Source organism: Lycorma delicatula, chromosome 11 (assembly GCF_047948215.1).
Source record: "Lycorma delicatula isolate Av1 chromosome 11, ASM4794821v1, whole genome shotgun sequence".
Taxonomy (NCBI): Eukaryota; Metazoa; Arthropoda; class Insecta; order Hemiptera; family Fulgoridae; genus Lycorma; species Lycorma delicatula.
The window spans coordinates 8,765,963-8,788,134 of NC_134465.1; the positions used below are offsets into that span (position 1 = coordinate 8,765,963).

The 22,172-nt window shown below is 29.2% G+C and overlaps 1 protein-coding gene across 2 annotated transcripts in view; it reads left to right on the forward strand.

Moving 5' to 3' along the window:
* The window catches only part of spartin, a 69,644-nt gene that overhangs the window by 28,414 nt on the left and 19,058 nt on the right, over nt 1-22,172 (forward strand). Inside the window, exons 5-9 of one of the 2 annotated variants that reach the window (XM_075378312.1) lie at nt 1,633-1,767; nt 3,709-3,873; nt 10,677-11,111; nt 17,251-17,445; nt 18,978-19,230. In XM_075378312.1, coding sequence (XP_075234427.1) covers nt 1,633-1,767; nt 3,709-3,873; nt 10,677-11,111; nt 17,251-17,445; nt 18,978-19,230 — 1,183 coding nt within the window. The remainder of the gene's footprint in view (nt 1-1,632; nt 1,768-3,708; nt 3,874-10,676; nt 11,112-17,250; nt 17,446-18,977; nt 19,231-22,172) is intronic. The other variant, XM_075378313.1, reaches the window with a different exon arrangement.

A 22,172-nucleotide genomic window follows, 5' to 3' on the forward strand; every position in this document is an offset into this window, starting at 1 on the left:
TTCTTAAATTAATCTAAAGAAAATAACCCCTGAAGTGAAGTTATGATTTTGGACTTCTTTGTAATTAATATTGTGATTTGATCTAGTAATATTTATTGCTTTTGTACTCCATCTTGTAGTTTGAATGATAATGCATTTAGTTATTTAAACTGTTTTTAGACTTGTATTTAATACAAAAGATTTTTTCATAATGATTATTTGAAAAATGTTTATTTATGTATTTGTCATTTAATATTATAATTGATATTCAGCTGATATCCTTGTATAAATACTGTATAGGATTAAGTTAAGTTTATTTCGTAATTCATTTAATTTTTTAAGGTTATGATTTAAAAGAAAAGGTTGAAAGTTGTTTTTATCTAATTAAAGTCCAATTTCTTTTTGACAAATACGAGCTATGTGTCATTTTATTTTTGTTAATTTTACCCAACAGTTAGAATTAAACAGAACTAGCAACTGGTGATACCAATGGAAAGAAAATTAACTGTGTTGGTTAATACTGAAGATGGCAAACGAGTAGCATATGGGAAAGCATATTTAGAACAATGGAATTGTAGCACTGTACCTCATCCGGTTGCCAACTGACAGACTAAATATCATGCCGTGTCATGTATAGATGATGACTGGAAAGCGTTAAACATACAGAATCACCAGGATGCCCACACATCCCCGAAGCTGCTGTGAAACAACTCAGAGAAAGCTTTGCATGTAGTCCGAAGAAATCAACACAACATGCATCACGTGAGACTGGCATTCCACAAATGACTGTTTGACGCATATCTTGTAAATGTTTACACCTTTTTTTTTTGGCATGATCCAATTGAGATTTTAACCTCTTCTGCAAGTTCTCGACAGTCAATCAGTGATTTGCACTCACCAAATTGCTGATTTTCTGAACCTGGATGTCATCAGTTTAAATCAAAGGCCTTCCTGGTTAAAGGTCATCCTCAGTTGACTGACGACCACTTTTAAATTGTGAAAATCACTCGTAACATTACTTACGACGCAGAACATAATTTTCATAAGCTTGTTTCAAAAGTTGAATCGTGTCCTTGAAAATTTTTCCCAGTTTTATGCAAAATTCTATGTTCTATCGTTGCTCCCTAAAATCACACATTACAAAAATCATTACTAACACTTAAACATGCTGCACTCAAATAACAATAAGATGAAAACTTAACGAGATATCAACAATCCAAGAAAATGTTGTTACAGAGAGTGCATAACCTCCTCTAGTTAGTTAGTTAGTTGACAGCATTGTATTCAATGCTGCCAATTGCACGTCATTAAATATCTCTGTTGGCGCATAATTAATAATGTTCGGTTATTTTCTGAACAGACCTTGTATTCCTTTACTTAATTGAAATCAGATTTTTTTTTTAAATCTGCTATTATTTATATGAAAGTGGAATATATTATTTATTTCTCATAAATAATAACATATCTGTATATCTAATCTATGCTAAATATTGAAAATTTTAGATGAACTAAAAGGGAAGATAAAAGTTTTTAGCTAGAAATAGAAGAGAATAGAGATGGACTTGATGCAATTCACCTGTCTAAGGGTTAATAACCATGTGATGATTTAAATTATCGTACTGTTTCATTTCATAATTTTCGGTTTTTTTTCAGGTGGTGCATCTGAAGTTGCTAAATTTTTTTTACAAGTAGGTGAATGGTTTTATCCATTAGTACCAAATGTTTCACCATGTCTTCGTGCAGAATATGGAGCATATATTTTGCCAGATGTACACTCTGGTGAAGAAGGTAACGTACTAGATTTTATTTGTAAGGTAATTTTTTAATCTGTATTAGTACAAGAGTTATACTGCTCTAAACAAACTGTTGTAGGATTTTTCAAGTATATAATAAATCTACATGTTAATTAATTTATCATCCTTTTTTTGTGTTGGATACAGGTGAGATAACCTTTTAAAAAATTTAGCTGTTTTTAATAACCTGTTTGGTTATTTGTCGATCAAGATTCAAAATAATAAAGGTTGATCGATATATGTTAAAATGGTCGCATCATCTAATAGTTGGTTTTTACAATATCTCTGGTTTTCCTTCAATAAAGGTATTAGAAAAAAAGCATTGTTTGAAAATTTAAAAAGTTATGTAGGATTGTTATTTTACAAAAGTCAACATTTTATAAATTAGTTTATGAAATTAACATCCTGAAAGACTGTTTAAGCTAGTTTAATCTTACAATCAGCTGTAAAGCAAAGTCTAGGCAATATTATTGAGGAACTTTAAGCTGATTATTACTGGTGTGATCAGTTAGCTGCAACTATTACGAATATAATCATACATGAATTATTATATTGTAATTTTTTGTTTCTTTTGTTTATCCATTTGTTTAAATTTTTAAAAAGTTAGAAACTGATAAACATTAATAATTTTTAAGCATGCACAGTTTTTATAAGTAACAACATTGCTTTAAAATCTTAAAATTACAAAATGAATATTTCTGATGTAAAGAAAATAAAACAAAATTTTTGAGTGATCAAGGTTTCCCTTGGGTACATCACAGATAATCACTGTGGTTTGTATCCACTTATATATTTTTTGGCTTATTTTGATGACATTCTTAATGCTTTATTGCAGTAAAAACATTAAATCACTCTTTAGTCCCTTTTTTTAGCCAATATTTTTAGAAGGCATTTTTAAATTTATTAAGTCCTTCAAATTGTAAAATGTTGTTACAGTAATTATTTGTTATTTGTAGAGGTTGTATTCTCTGTAAATGACATTGATACAAAATTCATGAATAATAAGATGATAAAAGTATGGTAAAGAATATTACAAGTTCTTAAAGCATAAAGTGGTAATTTATAGAGCATAAATGTTATTTAAAGGTTTTAATTATAAAAAAAAATAATTTGTTACAATAATTGTTTCTGGTAGTTTTTTTTTGTATTCCATATTAATATTAACAAAGTACATGCTTTAATATTTTCAGTTATTTAAGAAAAGCGTAAACTCTTTAAACTTGTCATTAAATTCCTTAGTCCCTTGTTCAAAATTGTTGACATTTTGAATTAAAAAAATGTATGATTCATTTTCTGAAAATTATTTGTAATTTTTATTTCTTATTCTTGTAAAGCTCTTTTCAAATCTCTTTGAATGAGGCCAATCGAATTTTAATTTCTGATTTGATCCGATTGTTTTATTCCACATAAAAGAATTAGTTATCCACAGAATTTGGTTTTGTAACTCAGACTAAAAATTTCATTTGACTTCATAGTGAATTATAATTCATTTTGAATTAAAATTGTACAGTTATTATAATTATAGTTGCTATATTAATTATAGTTTAACTGTTTTACTTCACTCCAAGTTAAAATCATTTGTTTGCTGGATTGTTAATAAAATTCTATAGATTTTCTTTTCTCAGTTTACCTATTTGTAATTGTTGTTGTATAAGTTGCATATGAGTAGAGGGCTGCATTTCTTGAAATACTTCTCATTTGGGATCGTGCAAGCTACAATGATGGTACCTGTTGATTCCCTTGTTTTTCCTAATTGAGCATCATTATTTTTTTATTTTTTCCTGACTAATGTTTGTAGTTAAGGAATTTATTTATTTAATCGAATCATTTATGTATTTGTGATGCAGTTATTATTATGTAATTTTTTTATATTTATTAATTATTATAAACAAACCCCTGGTTATAATTTTACTATAATTAATAATTATGTTTATAGGTGCTGCTATTGGTCTGATATTTCCACCTGAAACAGATGAGTCAATGTATGAACTTCTTGAAGACTTATTACATAATGTGATAGTATTAGAGAAACCTATGGCTAGTCCTGCAGTAGCTAAACCATCTTCTCGAAGTACAACATTTTCTCAGAGTTTAATATATGGTAAATAAATTTATAATTTCATTATTACTCTATAAATATTTTTAATTTTATTTCAATTTTTTTTCTCAACTTTGAGAAAAAATAGATCCTTTATTATTTCATGTGCGTGATGCTTAAAAATATATTCAGAAAAATTGTGTTATATTAGAGATAATCTATGAATCTGGTGAGTATGTAGATATGGACTGCCTAATCTAAATGTCATCCAGTGTTTAATTACAAGAGTACTTTTCTTAACCTAGGAACAACAGGGTTATCAAACGGCATTTATAATGATATTTTAGAGGAATGGAATTAAATTTTAATGTCTTGTTAGACTAGCAATGTAAAATATCATGAAACAGTAATTATATTTCAGCTTTCATCCTGGCAAAAAACATTTATTCCTATCTCTTCAACTAATCTTTTACTTCCTGTAGCATAAAGAAAATTTGGTAGGCCTTGGATTGATCTCAATAAGATTTATTTGTTTAAGTTGTGTTATTTTATAATACAGGTAAGTTCTATTTTATTATTAATTTTTTTTTTGCTTGATAAGTATTTATGTTTTGTTTTTTTATATATTTTTTAACTTCTGTTTTTACTACTATTTCTGACAATAATTTGTTTTAATTATCAAAATGTACATCTAGTTCTAGATTTTTAGTTTTTACAAATATTGTTTTTAAGCGTTCTTTTTGTATTGTAGTATCTCATCTACACATTTTCTCTAACTGTTTGTTAACATCTGAATTAATTTTTTGTAACACTTTTATTTATTTTTTTATTATAAATATCCTTTTTTTATGTTACTTTCATTACAAAGATGAAGTCATTTGTAAAAATTAGTGTAAAAATTCAGCTGGTGCCTCTCGGCATTGTTAGGCGCTTGTACTGCTTTGCTGGGCGCAAGCAGCAATTGCCATATGGCATTCTCATTGTCTTCATTTAGAATAAAGTATACAATTCTTTAATCATGTGAAATTATTATTGCATTTTTTTTTGTATAAAATTTTCTGCAAACCTCTTTTTTAAAAGATTTATAAGAGGGCAAAATTTCCACATTTTGTCATTTGCAACAAAGTCTTCATTTTTTACAGAGTGAATAAACCAGTTTTTTAACAGAAACTGATCTCTTTTCATTTCATTTCTGAAGTTCACAAGTTTGTTCTCATATCGGAACTCGTTTCCTAGTGTCGATGTTTTCCTGGCAATATATTTTAGCCAGACACAATTAGTATACCAAGAAATACTTTTATTTTTTACTTGGTGATCAAGGGATTTGGGTTATTTGTAAAAAGGGTGTATCAGTTAGTCTTATATTTAGGACCTCATCATCAAAAAATAATTCAAAAATATACCATGGAGACATTTCACGATATTTCCTATAATTACTTTGCGGAAAAACTTTGTTGTGCCCTGATATGTCATTATTTGTGTACGTTCTTGAAACAATTTCTTTTTTCTTTACGTGGTGGTACTTTAGCCTACTAGGATGATAATAGGACATTCAAGCAATACTTCCATCATTATTATGACTTAAACAAGAAGAGCTATCTGAATCATTACTATGCTGTTGACTAACAGGTACGTTATCAAGTTCAAAGCCAATAGATTCATTCGCTTCAATTCTGCGCGTATCAGAAAAAACTACTTCAGCTCCAGCGAGTAGCTGATGTTTACTCAAATTATTTATCAATCCACCGTGATCTTTATCAGCTGAATCTTTGTCTGAATGCACCTCAGGATCAGGTGGTTCAATAAATATAGATTGAAGAGGAGGAATAAGAACTTCATCTTCTAGTATCATCAATATTTCATTCATGTTCAGAGACCTGAAAACCACCATTGCGAATCAGTTTCACACATACTATTTTGTAAAAAAGTTAATAATAAAAAAGTTATTTTGTGAATTATCTAGGAAAGATTTTTTCCAGATATTTTTAAATGGTGATGTTATGGTAGAAATATTTGAAAATTCACTTTACAAGGTGTATTGCTGTAGTACTTTTCTTTTTGTTATTAGAAATAATAGCTATAATAGCCATATCTAATTATCATCCTTATCTATCACAATTGAAAGAGATAGAAGAGCATTTGAAATAAATGTCTAAAAATAGTAATAAAAAAAAAACAAAAGTAAAATACGAGAGTAAATCAAATATAAACGGGATTCTATTTAAAAAAAAAAATTATTTATTGAAATATAAAAGGCAAATATAATTTATTTTTCTACATAGTCTCCTGCTTTAGAAATACATTTTTCTAGCAAGAAAGAAGGTTTTTTTATCTCAGCATCGTAGAATGAAGCTGGTTGTATCAGGAGCCAGTTGTGCATGAATCCCTCCATGCCCTTGTCATCTTCAAATCTTTACCCTCCTGAAGTTTCTTTAAGTGGCTCAAACAAATGAAAATCGCAGGGCAATAGGTCCAGGGCTGCAGGGAGGATGATCAAATTGAGTCCAGTGCATTTCTTCTAGTTTTGAGACCTTTAGAACTGCAGTATGAGGCTTGACATTATCGTGGAGGAGGATAGCCTCTTGAATTGGTTGGTCATATCTTTGCGGTGATATGCAGCCCTCACCTCGTTCAACAGCTCGCAGTAGTAAGCAGCATTGATTGTGCATTGCTCGTGCAAAAAATCAATGAGCAAAATGCCTTGCCAGTCGAAAAAAATGTTTAAAAGAACCTTGCCAGCTGACAGTAGAGTCTTGGCTTTTACTGGGGTTGCCTTTACTTTCCTCCGCCACTCCATACTGGCTTCATTTTGACTGGGGAGTGTAGTGGTGGACCAACATTTCATGGCAGGTGACAATCCGACTCAAAAATACATCACCTTTTTTCACAAACCTTGCTGTAAGCCTCTGACAGACCTCCAAACGTTTCATCTTCTGATCTGTGGTCAAAAGGTGAGGGAACCATCTGGCACACATTTTACGGAACTGTAGGTCGTTTGATGATCGCTTGACAGCTCCCATAACTTACTCCGATCTGTTCTACAATTTCAGATACTCTCACATGTTGGTCATACTCAAGATGTCTCAAACCGCATAAATCTTTTTGTCTGTAATGCCCGGTCTGAGGATCGTGTTCCTGATTTTCTACTTGTTCTCGTCCTTCCTTGAATTCTTTATGCCAGGTAAGCACATGAGTCCTTGACAGTGTTTGGAACCTGAACTGCGCAGTCAACCTCCAAAAAATTTCCGTCACTTGAACTCCACGAGCAAGAAATTGTATAATTATGGATTGCACAGTGGAGGGTGCACCTGTTGCTCTGACATCGTGAATGTTACTGACAAATTTGTTGAGTGTGTGAAATGGGCGGCTCTCCCCACTCCTAATGACCCCACGTAATCATACTATAAGTGTGGACCCAGTCCTACGAACCGAAGACGCTCAGGAACAAAAATTCTGTTTATATTTTATTTACCCTTGTAACTAACAAAATCAACATTGGCTAAATTAGCTGTGTAGGTGCTTAGTGGTGTCACTTGGCACCTGCTGTATTTAGTTACGTTTGATAAAATAACTATCTGGATTATTGAAAAACTAAAATGTCATGATTTTTAGGAACATTAACCAAGTAATAACACATTTGGCAGAAAAAAATTATAAGAAGTTACAAAGAAATTTCATTACTTACCTTGACGGATTTTCAATTACAACTGGAGTATAATAAGAAGCCATCAAAATGAAACATAGTCATATTAATTGGCGTATTCAAAGTAGTAATAATTATACCCACTGTTAATAATCATACAAAGCATTATTATCGTAATTTACTAACAGCACCTTCGAATTTCAGGCTCGTGGAGAACTTAAAATTGCACTTGCTGTTTGACACTCCTAGGTGTTAACAGGTCATCCTACTGGACTGGTGTAGTGGTTAATTTATCATCGCAAATCAGCTGATTTTGAAGTCGAGAGTTCCAAGGTTCAAATTGTAGTAAAGACTAGGATTACTTTTACACAAGTTTGAGTACTAGATTGTGGATATTGTTGTTCTTTGGTGGTTGGGTTTGAATTAACCACCCTTCTCAGGAGTGGTCGAACTGAGAATGTACAAGACTACACTTCATTTACATTCATACACATCATCCTCATTCATCCTCTGAAGTAATACCTTACAGTGGTTTCAGAAACTAAACAGAAAAAGAGAGGCATTAAGAGGTTAAGTTGTTAGAAGAAATGTCAGAAGTTTGCAGTAAATTCTATAATGCATTATTAAACTTTAATGATCACTTTCTAGTTTTGATAAATTTGGCTTTTTTACCACAAGCATTTTATTTATTTATATTTATTTGTAGTTTTTTTAGTCGCACTTTTATATGACTCTTGTAGTTTCGGTTCTCTCATAACCTTTTACACATTCTTAATTTTTTTTTGTGTCTTTCTCTTCCTCTTCTAACTGACAGATCCATCATTGTTATTTTTATTCTGACATAATTCTTTTTTCATTTTACGTTGGTAACAATCTCAGTCTTGTTTCTTTTAATTTTCCATCTACCTTCACTATTCCTCATTAGATTAAAAATGTTCATTTTAGTGTTATTTATTTTCATGTCATGTAATATTCCATGTTTCTACTTCATACATAAGTGCTTCTATCATAACTACTTAATGTTTATTACTTAACCACTATAAGTTTTCCCAGGTAAATTAAAGGAAAAAAATTTGTAAACTAAAATTACATTGTTTACATAGAGTTTTGAAGGTATCGCCTTTATCATATTTATTGTTATCTCATCATTGTTTATTGTTGGATTGGTATTATGTTGTGGTTGTACTCTGATAGCATTCTAATATTTAAATTATTTACATCCAAAAATTAAAAAATTCATTGGAAAATTTAAGTTTAAAAAATGTATATATTTAGTGCATTCCAAAGAGCCTTACTTCAAGCTCAGTAGAAGTTTCTTTTTGTAATTTCTCTAAATTATTTTTCCTTATTTTTATCAGTTTTCTCAGAATTCTTAAATGGTTTTTATGTAGTTTTTTCTATATTTAAAAAATAAAAGCAGTTTAAAAAAGCCGCTGCCCAAAAAAAATTGTAGTTTTTCGTTTCTCCCCCCCCAAAAGTTTGCAAGTGTTTCGTTTAGAAATAACTCAAAATAGCAGGAAATATTGATATTAACAGTAACCAGTTTGGAGAAATAACCCAATAACCTGATACACCATTTATATTACCATTTTTATAACCACTTATATTTATTTATTTTATGAATATAATCTAACCAAACCTAAGTTACACTCGCTAACCTTGACTAATTAACAGTATTGTTTTGAGTATTTAAATAATAAATTCAATAATTATTTCTTATTTAAATAATTAAAACATTACTGTTAATTAGTCAAGGTTAGCGAGCGAAGCAAGCATAGGTTAAGTTTGGTTAGATTATATTTATGATTTATGTCTATAATTATAAGCAATAATTCTTATATTTTTTATATGTAAAATAAGTTAATATAGAGAATGTCTAAAATGATCGGTATTAAACACCATGTTAATGTGTTATCTGGTTATTGGTTATTTCTTCAACGTGGTTATTGTTAATATCAATATGTCCTGCTATTTGGATTTTGGTAATATAAATGGTTATATCGGGTTATTTCTCCCACGTGGTTATTATTAATATCAATATTTTCTGCTGTTTTGAATTATTTCCAGGTGAAAAACTTGCAAACATTTTGTGGGGGAAGAAACGAAAAAGTACCAAAGATTTAAATTACTGCTGCTAACGGTTTTTTTTGTTAAATATTGACTTTTTGAAAATAGGGTTGAATTAAGTTAAGGGGTTTGAGTAATTTGTCAGTTCATCAGTTTAATTCTATTTTATAGTTTATTTTGGTCTGTGCTTATCTTGTATCAAATATACTGTGTTTTATTCTCTCTCTCTTATATGTTGTAATCTTGCTTTACAGTTTTTAGTTTCTGCCCTTCCTATCTCAATGATATAGGATATAGATATAGGATATCTCAATGCTTACCACCTAGTTTGTTTTTCTATTAAGTTATGCCACAAATAACTTTCCTCTTGTAATATCTTAAGGCCCCTTCATTTCTAATTTTATTGAATGATGTAATCTTCAACATCCTTTTGGTAATATTTTAGTCAAATAAATCTATTCTTTTAATTCATATTTTACATATAGTCCATTTGTTTTATTAGCATTAAGCACTGTGCTACATACAACTAATTACAAGAATATCTTTCTAATTCTTAGACCTATATTTCATAACAGTACCTTTCATTTATTTTTATATGAAATCTCTACTTGATTGTGCTAGTTTAATTTTGACATTACCATTTGCTTTGCATGTACTGAAACTTTCATCTACCAGGTTATCTTCTTTATTTTGGTTGAGTAAAGGTTTATGAACTTCTTGACAAATGACACAGTTACTGTAGAGAGTTATCTCTACTAACACCCAGAACATGTATACTTTATTTCATGTGCTCAATTTGTTATTGTCATCCTGAAATGCACTTTTCCATTCTTTCAATGACTTTTATATCTGTATATCTGTTTCTTCTATCTGTATACAAAATTTCTTATTTCACTTAATCATCATCTATGGCTGTAACTTTCTCATTGGTTTTGACAGTAAAATCCTTATTTTACTTCTTTTTATCAAGTTTGGCTCCCTGTTATAATGCAGGGTACTATCTTGCCCAGAATCCTACGTTATAATTATTTTATTTAATATGTTTGTGTTCTGTGTTTTCTGCTAGTAAAAAAATGTTATGTAGGATTTATTTATTTATTTTTCTGTAAATTGTGTTGTGTATTTTTTTATAGTTTTTTTTTATTTCATTTAATAGGTGGTACTCATAAACATCATAAGAAATTATTAGGGCATGGTGCCAGACGTAAACATCGTGGTCATTATCGTCATGATGGACATTATCGCAATCTTGATAATAATGAAATTGATAATGAACTGTCAACATTAACTGATCAAAATAATGATGGAATTTATAAAAGACATAAGCATCACCGACGTCATCATCGTCGTCATCATCATGGTAATCATGATGATTCAGAAGGAAGAAGTTACGGTGAACCGCCACCTTATGATGAAATAGGAAGAGATGTTAATGAAGTTTATGAAAATGAAGGAGAAGAAGAAGAAGAAAAAGAAATTGTTGATGATGAAGACAAAAAATCTGAAAGAAAACATGATAAAGATAAAAGCTCTAGAAGGCATAAACGCCATTTTCATTATCCTATTGGTCGACGTAGCAAAATAGAGAAAGGTGCGATAAATAAAATGAGAGTAAATAAGTCATTAGAAAAATTTAAATCAACTAAAAATATTTTGGTGGTGGTTTACGTTAAGGTTTAAAAAAGCTTTGGTTCTTTTTACAATTTCTTCTTATGATTTAAAACTGCATCTTTATCAACGGGTGCATGAATATTACCATTAATGTTGAAATATTAACTCTAATCTTTAATTATGGTTGAACTATAACCTAGTAAAATTTATCAAATATATTGCATAAACTGTTGGATATAATTTTTTTTTCTTTTAATAGTTGCATGGCTTCTTTTTTTTTTGGGGGGGGGGGGGTTAATTGTAAATCTTCCACAGAAATAAGGAATTTTAATGTAAGAAACAGATTTAATTTTTTTTATATTTTATGCTCTTTACCTATGTCTGAAAAATCTTATATTCCTCCAACACAGTGTCTGAAAAGTTCTAGACAAAAGTTATTAAGTACAACTATTCTGCTGCCGCTACAATCCATGGTAAATAATATAACTATTGTTTATTAATATAATTTGAATTATTTTAAGTATTTTATTCCCCTAATACATTTGTCATGATTAATGTTAAGTTGTTTAATAATTATATTTTTGTTGGTGTTCTTTTATTGTTACATGTATTTTATTGAGATTAAGGATTTATATTATTTTTTTTTGTAACATTTGTATGTTATCTATACTTGAAAATATACATTTTTATCTATAATACGAGCACTTTTGTGCTCTAGTGTTTATATTGAGTCACTTGATACAAAATGTTGTCAGTGCCATCAATTTGTTGTTTAATGTTTACCTTCACTTCATCAATAGTGTGGAAATTTTATTCATAAACTCTGTTCTTCACATAGCACCGACAAAAAAAATTTCAACTGGACAAATCTTGGAAACAAGGATGCCACTGCTCTCTGTTGACAGTTCAAACTTCTGTAAAAGCTGCACAAACAGGTGCTAATGAATTGTTTGATATGTAACTCATTGCTCCATCTTGTTAGAAAAAGCCATACTCTTTTTGTTAATCTGTTAATCGAGTGTAGATTCTTTGAAAATTTGTGTGATATACTTCTGTGTTTATAATCTGGTCAAAAAATATTGGTCTCATTACATGATTGCCAGTAACAGTGTACCGTATACTGATTTTGTCATCATGAAGTGGACGTTCATATATCTAGGAGAATTTTCAGTCATCTGATATAATTAATATGCCCAGATAAATGAAACCATGCCTCAGTCTGATGTGAAATACAGCATCAGATCTGTCTGTTCATTGACAATATTTTTAAGAAGCCAGTTGCAATAATTAAGACATTTCAGTCTGCCTGTTCTCTTAAGTTGTTACACAATACGGTTTCAAATTTAAATTATGAATAATCTTAACAGCAAGATTTGTATTTTACACTATTGTTGTCATAACTTAACATATAGATTTTTTTTGGACTAGCAGAAATTCTTCTTTGAATATCTGCTATGGCCTCTGGAATCCTATCAGAACGTTGCCTATTTTGTTTTGGATTTGAAACCAACCCTGTTGAATGTCATTTTTAATAAAATCATGTATGCTACTTTTTACTGGATTACTGGTGTTTGAAAAGTTTTTTGTGATTATTTGTTGCATTTCTCGAAAAGATACACAATACATTAGCTTCCACTGTAGGAACCCTTCCTCAATCAAATAAGGAATTTTAGAAAAGCACAAGTGCCAAGTATGAAACTATACTGGACTAAAGCATGAAAGTTTAAAACTGATAACAATAGAAGAGAAATAACATACACAACCAATAGTGGTATTAGTAGTAGCAGCATCAGTGGTCAAATAACTGCAGTTTGAACAACTTGGTTCGGTTTTAAGTTTAATTCTTGTGCAGTAGTTTACATATTATTACGAAACTGATCTACAATTTTATATATATATATATATATATATATATATAAAGTAAATTATAATTTTTATTAATTACCTTCTAGATGTTTGTACTGTATTGCTATTAGATCATTAAAAAAGGACTCCTTTAATCCATTCTTGATTGAAACAAGTACAGTGGAGGTGAGAACAACTGAATATAGATGAGTAGTAAAACTTTTTGACATAATTGGTGAACAGTTGTGAGACAATAATTAGACAGATTTAAAAATTATTTTGAAGATATTTATTCAGATTCCCATCTTTTGGATAAAGATATCATTTGTTTTGAAAACCGACCATGCCAAAATGCCTTTATCCTAAATAAGCCAAAAATGAATTAGAGTAAGAGGGTACTGTTAACAAATCATAACTAGTTAATTTATGCATATATAATACTATATTTAAAAAAATGATTGTCTTAACTAAATTTCATATATGAGTATTAATTTTATTAATGATAATGTTATCGTTCAGAAATGGCAAGCAATTTTTTAGGGTCTTGTATTATCTTTTTTAAAAATTTCAGGAAATATTAACATTTAACTGGTGCATTAAATTAAGGATAAAATTATTAATTTTTATAAAACTTATATTTATTTAACAGTATATTTCTTAAAATGTTTGGTTGTATTTCTGCAACATTTTTACAAAAAAAAAAAATTTATGTACCTAATTAAAAATATGATTTAAATCATTGCAGAACTAATTTAATAATAAACAGATTTTTCTTTATTCTGTCCAGATTAAAGAGAAGAACAAATAATGAATTATTTAGTAAAAACAAAAAAAAATTAGGGTTAATGTTACAATACAATGCGAATGTAATATGTCACAATTTATTAAAACATATTAAGTGATAGAAAGAAGCTACATCTTAAAAATGTTGAAATAATCTCTTAAAAATAGTAAACTATAAAACCATGCCAGAGAAGAAAAAAATACTGATATTTTTTATACTTTTTCAGACATGTGAAACAGTTTTTTTTTAAATAAAATAATTGTATGAGTGTTTTAAAAGGGAAATTAAGAAGTGTAGTATCATATAGAAATAAGCGCTGGGAGTAAATAAAGTATAAAAAATGATTCTAGCTTTTCAACTGATGTTGAAACTGTACATTACTATTATGATTACAATCTTAAATCACAGTTACATACTTTTATCATTATTAACATTAAATATTGTTTTATAGAATTAATATAAATAAACTGTACATACTCATCTGATATCTGATTCGGTTCACTGGTTCTGAGTACTGACTAAGGATCTCTGCTTTGAAAGTTATTCTCTGTTCATTTTTCTATTAACAATTTCTTTCTATTTTGTGAATACTTCTTTTTACCTTGCTTTTCTTAAATCTGTCTTGATACTTCTCTTCTGTTATCTTTTATCTAATGAAAAACTCCTTTGTTAAATTTTTTATTTTTTCACTTTCAAAGCAATTTACTTCTAATTCCTTTGTATTTTCCATTTTACTCATTGTCTCTCCTTGTTTTAGAAGTACATTTCTCTTGCTTTAATTTTCTGCCCTTTTCTATGTAGTTACTGCTGTCATCCATTGTCTAATACTAAAAATTATTTATGATTTGTTAAATAGTTTTATATACTTTTTTGCCATCCATCAAATAATTGGTTTGAAGCAAGTATCTACTCTTTTCTTGTCTATGCTAATGGATTCATTTAAAAATATCTGTGTTTAAAACTAATCATAATCTATTAAATTAACTTTAAATTATTGTATTATTTTAATGTCAAAATACATCTTACATTCTCAATTATATGTGCACTCTGCTGATCTTCGTGGTTTATGTAATCCATTCTATTTATTTGAGGATCGTTAAATAATTTGTGACAAATTGCAGGGCAGAAAAACTATTTATAGAATAAATAGAAACTGTCTGATGTTCAAGTTGGCATGCCATATGAAGAAAATATCAACTATTCGAAAAGAAATTCCATTTAAGACCTCTTTTGTTTATTTTAAAATGTCGGCTCCTCTCTTAAAACGTGTAATGCAGAAGAGCAGCATGGTATAAGATTTTTATTTTTATGAAGATGTAAAACCAGCTGAAAAAAGATTGATTCATGGATATTTAAGCAGTATGGTATTGACATTACAGATTTGTATAAGTGTATTTAAGAGTTTAATTTGGACAGAACAAGTGTCATGATTTTCATCATAGCAGAGAATTGATGGTTTGATAAATCCCATTAATGAATTAAAGATCTTATTCACAAGGTCAGATGTATCAAAATTTGGGTTTGCTGAAATTTTTGGTGCAAGTATTAGCACTGTCCATTCCATTTCTAAGATAAGCTGAATTACTGCGAAACATGTTCATGTTTAGTTCTAAGATAGCTGACTCAAAATAACAGACATCCAAATTCATATTTGAATGAAAATTAAACAATTTTTTAACAGAAGGTTGATCTATTTTATGATTGTTTTTAGATCACTTACTAACATGTGATGAAATTTGCATTCGTCATTGTGATCCAGAATCCAAATATCAGAGTATGGAATGAAAACATCCAATATGCCTGCCTGAAAAAATTTAGATCCTTGCTCATCAGCCAATAAAGTGCTTTGGACTAAAGGCTCAATTTATTGCAATTATTTAAAAGAAAATATAAAATCAACAATGTTCTATTGTGTCATGCTAGAAAATAAAATTAAACTAGCTATAAGGAAAACAGTTCTTGTGCATGATAACATTTGTTCATATATGACACAGGAAGCTATTCAAAAGTTGGTTCAGGAGGTGTTGCCACATTTGCCTCACAGTTACAATATCACGTCTTTAGATTTTTTTTTAAATGTAGCTGTAGGCTATGTCGAAATAATAGCGTTAGTTTCATTTTGATTAAATAAATACTAATATTTCTAATCATTTGTCTCAGTTATTCAATGACCTTGGATATCACAATTTGTTTTGTGAAATGTCAGTGTATATAATAAACTGACCTAAATGCCCCAAACTCACCTAAGAGATGTTATGTCGCTAATTTGAATAATACAACATAACTTTAAAAAAAAAAAACTAACCAATAGGACTGCAGCGATATTCTTGTTGTTCTTTGTTGCATGAAATTAGTTAACAGAACATCAGAATAATGTTTTTGAAGTGACCAGAAAATTAAATTACAAATCATTTTTCCTCAAGGTGATTTTTCGTCATCAACATGCTTTATTCATTTGTGATGATCAAGACTTACCCACAATGTTGAACATTTTATGATGAAAATATCATGCATGTTTGTTCTACATCCGAAATTCTTAACCACATTTTTACATATTCTTTTTGATCATCTTATTAACACCGTATATAACAAGAAGTTGCCTATGAACTTATATCTGCTTTCACATCTTAAACATTGAAAAATGTATTACTTTTGGCATCATTTTCTTATTCTTTTAAAACTTAAATGACGTGTAAATGAGTGTAGTTTAAATGGTCAAAAAGTAGGCTATAAGAAAGTGTCAATGAACCAGCTGATGATGACATCCACCAAAAAGAAAATAACTAAATAATTAAGATAGCCCTACCTTTTGAATTGCTAACTAATTTTTTTAATTTACATTTAATTTTCAGACTATGTGTACATTGTTTCCACAGAAAGGAGTCTGTTAATTTATGAATTACACCATCTGTTCCAGTGTTTTTATGGCTGTAAAACATGTGAAGTAGGTAAACGTAGCACTACTCACATTTCTCTCCCTGCAAGTAATGATGTCCATTACAACCAGTTTCTTTCATTGGCCGAGTAGATAATATTTGTAGGACTGAATGTCACCTGCATTTCAGCGGGTTTAGCATGCTGAAATAAATTATTTGGTGTGGTGAAGAAGTAAACAGTGAAAAATCATATAATTCTTAACTTAGTAATCTATTAATCCTGGTTGACTGATATTCTTAGGAATTGACTGTACCATTTTTGGGAATATCTGGTGTATTATAATATCATATTGCCTATAACAATTTGATTGTGGCAGCAAGCATATAAATATTCAAATTGACCAACTCTCCTAGTTTTTATTATCCTGGAATGATCCCTGATAACAATTTACTGGAAGCGGTGGTTATTTGTATCACTTCCTTTGTTTGCTGATAGAATTTTGCTTGAACCTTTATAAGTTATTTGAATGTAAATATAATTTTTGTAAATTTCTTATTTACAGTGAATTATATTATTTATTTGTAGTTAAGTAATTACAGTGTTTGTTTTTTAGGTGCACAATTTATTTCAAACAGTTTACTTTATGGAGCAGAAAAAGCAAGTCAGTTAATTAATTACAGTACGCCTAAAATTATGGAAAAGGTGACACCAGAACCTACACCACGTCAGATACCACATAATGTAAAAAAAGGTGTCGAAGTTGCACGTAACGTTTCTGGAAGTGCTGTTGTTGTTACTGGATATGTTGGTTAGATATTTTTCTTATTAAGAATTATTAACATTAAAAAATAATTCACCAAAATTTGAATTTAAGAGAATGTTCTGGATGTATTAATTTAAGATAAACGTTGATTTATAGTGGATGTAAAGAAGGAATATTGTATGACACGGCACATTTTTTTTTTTTTTAACCTCCAGGACCACCATTGTTAGATATTAATTCAAAGGATGGGATGAATGATAATTTTTGTAGCATGTGTAAATCCCATTCCTGACCTGGATTTGATCCCAGGACCTCTGGATGAAAGGCCAAGATGCTACCACTCATGCCACGGAGGCCGGCAATACAACTCATATTAATAATAGAAAAACGAACTGCGACATATATCTGTATCATTAAAAAAAAAATTAAGTTCTAATAAAGTGGCAGTAAAAACTAAGTAGTTAACAGTTAAACAGACTAAGTAGTAATTACAGCCAAAAACCCAGTGGTTAATAGATGTGATGGTTTACTTACTTTGATGAAGTGTTGTTTATTATGATGGAGTTGACCACTTTTTTAATAAAAATTTCCCATCACAGTAATGTATGTATTGCTCATCACATTAAAATCAATACACACTGCACACTTTAATGCATTATTTTAAATTTAAGGTAGTTTTAAGTATGCTGGCTGTTATTAGATAAATATTTAAAATAATTTTTGATGGAACACAATTAGCGATAAACTAATTTTACTGACACTTTCATTATAGTTTATTATTCATATATACAATCTATTTTAAAGTATGGCATTTATTGCCTGAGGAAGCAGATAATATTCAACCTACTTTGAAAGTCAAAAAGAAAATATTCAGAGCATTATACCTTATGTTCACAACAGAGCCATTTGTAATCCCGTTCTCAGAGATTTAAACATCTTGATCTAAAATTGCCTATTTATTCTTTATATTTGATACCTTTTTCTCTCAAAACCTAATTTTTTACAATGTAACCATCAAATCGTAAATAGATATATTTTTAGATTGTCCACTCACTTTTTGCCTTGCTGTTTATAAAAAAAGCCCTCGCTAAAAGAAAAAAAAAACAATGACATAATAAGTTAGTTAGATATTTAAAGTTAGATTGTAGTATTTTAGAAAAATGAAATAAATTCTGTTGTAAGTATTGACTATGAATATTTTCAATTGAAATTTTTAAAATATTTATTAGAATCTAAAATTATTTATTTTCTGAATGATCATCATAAATCTTATATTACAACTAGAATATAAGAACAAATTGGTGGTATAGTTTACTTATATCCACTCAGTGCTGCTAAGGAGTCAGAAGTATTATATATATATATATATATATATATATATCTTACAACCAAAAGGAATTTGAAAATAGATTGCTGTTACAGCTTACTTGTACCACATATAGGCCATAATACCAAACAGCATCTGTTCACTCACTGTTTAAGGAGCTCAAGAATTAGTTTTAAAATGTAAATTACTTTATGATTTGTTAGTTTGAGCAAAATAATGTATTTTTGTTTTGCATATTTTCTTTAAACAGCTGGAAAAATTGGAGATGCAACAATGGCATTAGGAAGGTATTTAGGACCACATATACAAAAACATGGTACTACTTTATTAAGTACTGCTGGTGGTATGGATGAAAAAGTGGCATCAGAACGTGTTAAAAGTGTACTTGAAGTTACAGCTGGTGCTGTTGAAGGGTTTAGTACTGTTTATTCTGGATTAGAACAATCTGCTTCAATATTAGGGCAGAGTTTAGCTAATAATACTGTACAGCTTGTACAACATAAGTGAGTATTACATTTAAATTTATATATATATAAAAACTAGTTGAAGTACCTATTTCTATACAGGTAAATACTTCTTTGCCTGTAGAACAAGTTTTTAGCTCCATCTTTGTATTGTCATTTCCAATAAAAACTCATAATTCAAAATGTCGTTTATATAATCAAGTCAGTTTGTAATTCAATCTAAACATAACTGTTTTCAGAAAAGTGAAGACTCTGAATTCAGCTTGTGTATATTCTTTATGTTTCTTCAAACCTTGCTTATAACCAAATTCACAGATTTTTTATGTTTTCTTTTTTATTTTACGAAAAACATTCTTCAGGTGTCCACATAGTAAGTTTCTTCTAGCTAACTTAATTACAAAAATGTTTTCCTTTTTTGTTATCATTAGTGTTTGATTGTAAGCTTAATAATACAAAATCTGATGCATTCTAATAACCAAAGAAATCTTTCTCAAATATTTCTTAGAGAACTGTAGTTAAAAATATTATATAAAATTTCCACATTCCAAAGAATTAGGTAAGGTTCCGCAATAATCTTTTCTCTTATATACTTTTCCTATTTTTTTCAAAATATAGTTCTTTTGATGCTTTACACAAATTACTTTTTAATACGAGTTGTTTTTTGTTGGCTTACCCATATTTTAAATAAAAGTAACATATTCTACTGATGTAATAATAATAAAAAAAAAATGATCTCAAAATATGGTATATGACGTGAACAGTAATCATTTTTGCTTACTTTTTAAAGATTATTTTATAAATACATCTACCAAAACAGTTAGTGAAGAGTGAATTGCATGGTTGTTTACATTATTTTTTGTACAGATATATTCTATTACAGATATTCCTAGTTCTGTATTATTTTACAAAAATTAAAACTGAAGTATTAAAGTACAAAGCTTTAGTGTGTGTGTGTGCATGCATATGCATGTATGCATACATATGTGGGTGGGTGTGCTTGTGCATGCATGTGTGTGTACTTTTATAACACTTTGCTTGTCTCATGTTACTTAAGTAAGGTTTTAAGCAGTGGCACTTTGAGGCATACTCAAATTAACATCGGTATAACCATTTTAATAATGGCCAAAACTTAGTTGACAGTGACCATTTACTGGGAGAACATTAACAAGAAGAAATCCAGATATCATTATCAAAGTATACAGTTTGGTAATATAAGACTGTGACTTTTACTACTGTCCCAAGAATTTGCTGACATTTGGGTAGGTGGGTTCAGCACATACGACTTGGTTATGTGCAGAGTGGTTGCAAAAGCTATTCCAATGTTGTGTTTGTGAGAGTGGAAAGATTCGTGCTAGAGTGAAGTATAGCAAGATTGTACGTCTCACTTAAGGAGCTGCTAATAAACATTATGGTGTGTCAAGGTTACATTGGTGCTGTGTGTATACACACAGTTTAGTTACTGGTATGGCAGAGCTATTAACAAATTATATAATTGCAGTTTTATGCAGCAGATGTAAGTATATTTAAAGTGATTGATGGTATATTAGTGGTGTTTCTGTTTCAAAGACCTAAAAGTTGCCTGTTTATAATAAAACATTGTGTTCTTTATGGCCTGCTTACTCTTGTTTTACAAACTGTTGTTTCTTTAGTTTTATTTGCTGTACAATATCATTGTCATCTAATATATTAAACAGTGAAGTTTAGTGGTGGGGACAGAAGAGAGTTATTGGGGGAAAGTAAAAACGTTGTTCATTGTTGAGAACTAGTTTTCACTTTTGGCAGTTTTACTTACCTGAGAAAAGTGTTGTAGGGATTTAGAATGTGTTGGAGGACCTTTTCCAGCTTTATTTAACAACATAGTGTTTTGTCTGCCCTTACTAAGGATTCTGCTCATAATTTTGTTTATTTGTAACTGACCATTTCTTAAGTGAATTTTTCTGTATAAATCTTAGGAAAACAACACATTTGTTTTATAAATTTAAGGATTAGAATTTTTTTATTGCTTTATTAAATATATCAGTATATTAATATAATTGTAATTTCAGTGGTTAAAAATAAATACTATCAAATTAAATAAATACTTTTATTTATAAAATTGTTTTATTTTTGTAAAAAGTACAATTTTCCTAATTGTAGTGGAAATAAAATTTCAAATTTATCAGGTAAAAAAATACATAACTAATATACAAATGTTGTTTTTTATATGAGAAAGTTACTTTACATTTTCAATATACAACTGCATATTTGTAATGACTCAGTATAGCAAATACAGTTAATCATTGTCAAGGAAGCTGTTTCACATGTGCAAAACCAGAATTTTAGTACATGAAGTTATCACATTTTTTTTAACAAATATGTAGTAAATATAAATACATAGTAATTTCTACTACAACTCCAAAAATATAACAAAAAAGAATTTGCTCCTTGTTGGAGATATTCAATGAAAGTATTAAATTGTAGCTGGTCAGTGGGCCCCCTAGACCCTATTATATACATTATCCTCATTCTTGTGAGAATAATACTGATAAATGACAATTAAAACTGTTCAATTTATAAACCTCAGTGTTGTAATTTCTTCAGAAATTACAATGATTGACCAACAGTTTGGTCAGTACAGAATCCAAAACTTTGAGTGATCTGAAGTATGCAGGTTTCAGATTAGTCAGACCTCATTTTAAAAATATTAGTTATAGCTCCTTACCTGTCCTTCATACAAGTAAAAATATATTTTCCATGGTTCTTAGTATTACCTGACAAACACCACAAGAAGGAAGTGACTATACTTTCTCTTTTTTTCTTTTGCTTTATGTTTTTACTTTTTTTTTTAGAATAGTTTGTTAACAACATAATCTAAAGAATGGACTTTTATACTACTGTATAGAAGTAAAGCTGTAAATACTTTTACAGCTTTCCTCTCTAGACTATGTATATACAATTTGTTTTCACCCAAAGACCTGGAGCAAGCCATATACAGTTGCCTA